Raw genomic sequence first — 4819 nt, forward strand, 5'->3', positions numbered from 1 at the left:
CGGCCATTCTGAACAGCCACCTTGGGTCAAATAAGTGTTTTTTGGGGTGAAATATTTTGGTTTCCTTCAAGTTCTTGGGCTGGGAAACATCTTTGGGTGTATCTTTTCTCTCTAACCCCATCTAAAGCTTTCAGGGAAGGCAGATCCCATCTCTTTCTGCTTAAGGAAGTCTGAGTAGCTCAAGCTGGGGAGTGAACTGCCCTAAGTAGTGGTGGGATTTCACGCACCCGGAAGTGGTTAATGGAAGTCGAGTTTCTTTCTGGTGCCCCCAGAGCACACTGTTAAGGAAGCTTTCAGCTCTAAGTGGAGAACCCTGGCCAGGGGTGCATAAGTAGGGGACAAAAGCCTTGTGCCCGGTACTAGACATCAGTTGCTTTTCATGTTTCCTCATTTAATCCTCAAAACAACTCCTTAAGACAGTTTCTGATCCCCATCTTACAGATAAACAGAAGTTCAGAGAGAGCCATGAAGTTACATGAGATCCTCTACTTCAGGTGATCCCTGTGCTGTGGGAACCAGAGGCATGGTGGTGGTGGTTACTGACATGCAAAGTCCCAGAGCTTCTTCGTCCTTGCTCCAGCATACCCCGGAGTCCAGCCGCTATTTGGACAGTTTTCCTTGGGTTTCCTCTCACTTTATGAATCCCATCATGCTGTTCCGCCACACCGGAAGGCTCCTCCACTCCCCATGAGAATCTACCCCACGGATAATGAGACACGAGGAATTGTCAGGAAAGGCAGATGCAGGATCCACACTGGACATCTTTGCTGTCGATCAAGGTTGCAGGCGCCAGAGTCCTCCCTAAAGGAGAGACCTTCCTTCTCAGTGTGGCTCAGGGAGTGGGAGGCGGGGACAGGGGTAGGGACCTCATCGAGGTCTCATTTGGTTTGAGGATGTCTTTATTGCGGGGAAGAAATCCCAGGATGAGTGTCTCAGGGACGCTGGGGAATGGTCCCCCGTAAAGGACCCAAGACAGGGCAGCCCTGCCTGGGCAGGAGTGGGGCACAGAAAGCCCCTGGGGGAGCAGAGCAGCGGAGAAGAGGCCCAGGCCGGCCGAGACCGCGGAATGCTCAGGCCGGAGCCAGAGGGAGGTGGGACCAAGGGCTGCGCGCCCGGGCTAGCCGCCTGCAGCCGCGGCCGGGGTCAGGGTCATGAGGGCTGGACTGAGGGGAGGGAGAGGGGTGGGATGGGGAGGAAGGGCGCGGGACGGCATCCCGCCCCAGAGGCCGGTCCCACGGGGCAGGGGAGGAGCCGGAGTTGCTGGAGAGGGTCCAGGAGGTGGGGGTGGGAGGAGGTGGGGGCCACCCCTCGAGAAAAGCGGGAAGAGGCGGACAGCGAGGCCATTTCAGCTGCGGGACGGTAAGGGGAGACCTCCAGGCGCAGGGAAGGACGTGAGGAGGGGAAACGGGCTGGGGCAGCAGCCGGGCGGAGGGGCAGCTGCGCAGGCGGAATGACGAATGCCTTTGGTCTAAGGCGACCACCCTGGCAGCTCTTCACTGAGGGGCCTCGGTTTCCACATCTGTCTCTTTCCGGTCCCAAGACCACCAGGACCGACGGGGCTCGCCGGGAGGGTCAGCCCCTCCGGTGGCCCCAGTCATGCATCAGGGGACTACTCAGAAGGGCTGGGAGAGGGGTCATGGGGAAGGCCCTAGAAAAAAGAGGAAGGAGGGAAGATTTTGCTTGAAGCGGGAAAGCCAAGGGCTGGGTGGCGCGAGACGCCCATTCCTAGCGACTGGGGCGGGCTGGTGGCCCGAGGCAGCCCCCGCGCGGGAGGGTGAGGCCTCCCGCGGCTCCCACCCGTCGGGCCCTCCCACGTGTTTAGATCCTCCCAAAAGTATTCGACCTCCGACCCCTGCCCCTCCCCCCGGCTGGCCTGGACCTCGGAGACTGGGGACCCCGTGGGAGCACGATGATTCTGAACAGGGAGGGAGTCGCGGTCTGGGAGAAGGTTGAGCGGGGAAAGGAGAGAGGGGTTCCGGAGACGGCAGGGAGGAGAGGGGGTCGTGTCAGAGACCCAGGGAGAGGGAGAAAGGGCAAGATGAGGGGTGGAGGGTGGGAGTGGGAACTGACTGATTCCTGGCGTGGGCAGGGAAATTTGCTAAAACTGCAGGCCCCAGGGAACAGCGCGGGCAGGGTGGAAGGGAGCGGAGAGGACCAGGAAGACCCCAAGATCAATTTGGAGAAAGGGCCATTTCCAGGCTCCTTCACCTCTGCCCAGCGTTCTACATGCCTGTCCCCCCCCCCACCCCCCCCCGCCTTCCCCCGAGAGCAGGGCGCGGGAGTAGGCGGCTCGGGCTGGCTCGGAGAGCTGAGGGGCGCACACCCGCTTCGCAGGGCCGGAGTGACACGGAAGCATGCGACGGCTGCTGATCCCGCTGGCCCTGTGGCTGGGCGCGGTGGGCGTGGGCGTCGCCGAGCTCACAGAAGCCCAGCGCCGGGGCCTGCAGGTGGCCCTGGAGGAATTTCACAAGCACCCGCCCGTGCAGTGGGCCTTCCAGGAGACCGGTGTGGACAGCGCCGTGGACACGGTGAGTAAGCATGGCCCTGTCGGGAGCAGGGAGGCTCGCATCCCGGGAGACCAGCGCATTCCCAGGAAGCGAGACAGAAGTGCTTGGGCTCTGAGCCCCAGCCCTTTGGAGAAAAGGCCCCAGTCCAACCTGCTGGGATGTGACTACGTGAGGGAGGCGCGGGTCACACCAGGGCTTGCTCTGCACGCTCAGCTGGTTACCGGCCATCCTCTGCCTGCCTGTCTGCAGCACTTCCCAGCTGGAATATTTGTGAGGCTGGAATTTAAGCTCCAGCAGACAAGCTGCTGGAAGAGGGACTGGAAGAAACCCGAGTGCAAAGTCAGGCCCAATGGGGTGAGTGAAGGGGTGTGAGAGCAATGGGCGCATGCTGGGTGTGAGTTCATGGACTTGGGGTTTGGCGTATGGGGCACATGCCTGGGTGTGCCTGCATAGAATTGGGAGGTCTATTAAGAAGCCCTGAGGTTAGAGACCCCACTGTGAGGAGCCTCCTTAGAGGTGGAGCGGCTCAGCCTGAGCCCAAGGTTGTGAGGGTGGTTGGTGGGGAGCTGGGGCCTGGCAGACAGGAAGAGGGTTTGGTTACCCCTGGACTTATCTTCATCAGAGCAGGGCTCACTTCTGTCTGAGTTCCTCTCTCAAGCTTCAGGGCCTGGGTGGAAGGAGCTCGCTGTGTGGATGTGTCTGGTGGCCTCCTAGCCTAGCAGGGCTCCAGTCATCAGCCACAGTGGGGGCAAACCCTCCAGCATGGGGGTGATGCCCGGGATGGGAGTGCAGTGACTGTTCTAGTTCCCACTCTGTGAGTACTGCCTGGGCTCTGTATTACAGGTTCTGTAAAGGCTCCAGTTCCCTCTGTCGGCTCAAGGAGGGCACTGGATTATAGCAATGATTCACCAACCTCAAATCAAATCTTACAAGAAAATGTAATAAACAGAATAGGTGACAGCTGAGCCACTCTGGAGGCGCTGGGTGGGAAGAACCCATCGGAGGAGGATTCTTGCCTTCACATGAGCACAAGTGGATACGTCCATGCATACATCACACACCCATCCACCCACACTCCTGCATACAAACCACATACATGCGTGTTCATGCATGTGCCACACAACCCATCTGGGAAGGACTCCTGCCTGCACACACACGAAAGTTCCATAGTTTGAAAACTGCATGGGTCTGACTTCTGACATTCTAGGGTGGGCTGTGCCTAAAACCTGCTGGCCTGCATGACCTCTTGCTCCTGGGCTCGAGGGCCTAGCTGGGAATCTGGTCCCATAATGGGCAGCACTGGCTCCCACCCTCATGATGCCCAGGCCTCCCTCACCCCTTTCCTCTGCTCACCCCATGCTCCCCCCCTCCCCCACAGAGGAAACGGAAATGCCTGGCCTGCATCAAACTTGGCTCTGAGGGCAAAGTTCTGGGCCGGATGGTCCACTGTCCCATAGAGACACAGGTTCTGCGGGTAAGAAGGGGCAAAGGTGCAGAGGTGGGGACAGGGCTGGGAAGATGGATGGAAGCTGAGCCTATGGGCCAGTCCCCAGGCAGAAGCTTGGCCAAGGGGGAGGGAGAGTGGGAGCTAGAAAGCGCTATGCCTGGTTTGGACGTTCTCCAGGGGACGTGCAGGTGGGCCCTGCCCAGGATGCTGGCAGCCCTCCACTGGCACGGCCTTCCCCTCTCCCGGGCACTGCCTGCCCCTCCTACACTGCCTGAACAGTTGTGGGTCCTGGCAGGAGCCTGAGGAGCACCAGGAGACCCAGTGCATCAGGGTGCAGCGGGCTGGTGAGGACCCCCACAGCTTCTACTTCCCTGGACAGTTTGCCTTCTCCAAGGCCCTGCCCCACAGCTGAGCCAGCACTGGTAGGCACCAGGGGACAGAGAGCACCATCTGGATGGGGCCAACCCTGGGAATGCTGAGGGGCTGGGCTGGGCTTTGGGAGCCTGGGAGGGGACAGGTCAGGAGCCTAGGAGGAAAGCTGGAACTGGGGCCGAAGCAACCTCCCTCACTCCCAAACCTGTTTCCCCTTTTGTCTAGAGCTGCATGGTGCCTCTGGGACCGCTGTCGGTGGTAACCAGTGGAAGACCCCAGACCCCCAGGAGAGGACCCCGTTCTATCCCCGGCCATGATAATAAAGCTGCTCTCCCAGCTGCCTCTCAGCTCCTTGTGTTGCTTGCCTTCCTCCTCAACATAGCTCAGAGGTGGCCAAAGAAGGCAGGGGGACAGCACCCTTCCTGTGGGCAGGGTGAGCAGAGCCTCCTGTGCTCCAGAGCCAGAAGTGCCCCCATGAAATGCCAGGCAGGGA

At 60.1% G+C, this 4819-nt stretch overlaps 1 protein-coding gene across 2 annotated transcripts; it reads left to right on the forward strand.

The window, feature by feature from the left end:
• The first annotated feature begins 1252 nt into the window (after positions 1-1252).
• On the forward strand, positions 1253-4673 carry LOC105474877 (retinoic acid receptor responder 2). 2 transcript variants are annotated; one of them, XM_011729742.3, is made up of 6 exons: positions 1253-1359; positions 2335-2528; positions 2757-2861; positions 3886-3981; positions 4250-4376; positions 4552-4673. In XM_011729742.3, exons 2-5 carry the CDS (start codon positions 2355-2357, stop codon positions 4364-4366), a joined length of 492 nt encoding a protein of 163 aa, XP_011728044.1. In that variant the 5' UTR covers positions 1253-1359; positions 2335-2354; the 3' UTR covers positions 4367-4376; positions 4552-4673. The 2 variants fall into 2 exon arrangements, with proteins under 2 accessions (XP_011728044.1, XP_011728045.1); XM_011729743.2 differs by having other exon boundaries at positions 1342-1391.
• The last annotated feature ends 146 nt before the right edge of the window (positions 4674-4819 follow it).

Source organism: Macaca nemestrina, chromosome 4 (assembly GCF_043159975.1).
Source record: "Macaca nemestrina isolate mMacNem1 chromosome 4, mMacNem.hap1, whole genome shotgun sequence".
Taxonomy (NCBI): Eukaryota; Metazoa; Chordata; class Mammalia; order Primates; family Cercopithecidae; genus Macaca; species Macaca nemestrina.

Bases quoted from the DNA above. Each gene is read 5' to 3' on its own strand.
- LOC105474877 (XM_011729742.3), top strand. From the start codon at position 2,355: ATGCGACGGCTGCTGATCCCGCTGGCCCTGTGGCTGGGCGCGGTGGGC. The intron at 2,529-2,756 runs GTGAGTAAGCAT...GCCTGTCTGCAG, and splicing joins TGGACAGCGCCGTGGACACG to CACTTCCCAGCTGGAATATT. The intron at 3,982-4,249 runs GTAAGAAGGGGC...GGGTCCTGGCAG, and splicing joins TAGAGACACAGGTTCTGCGG to GAGCCTGAGGAGCACCAGGA.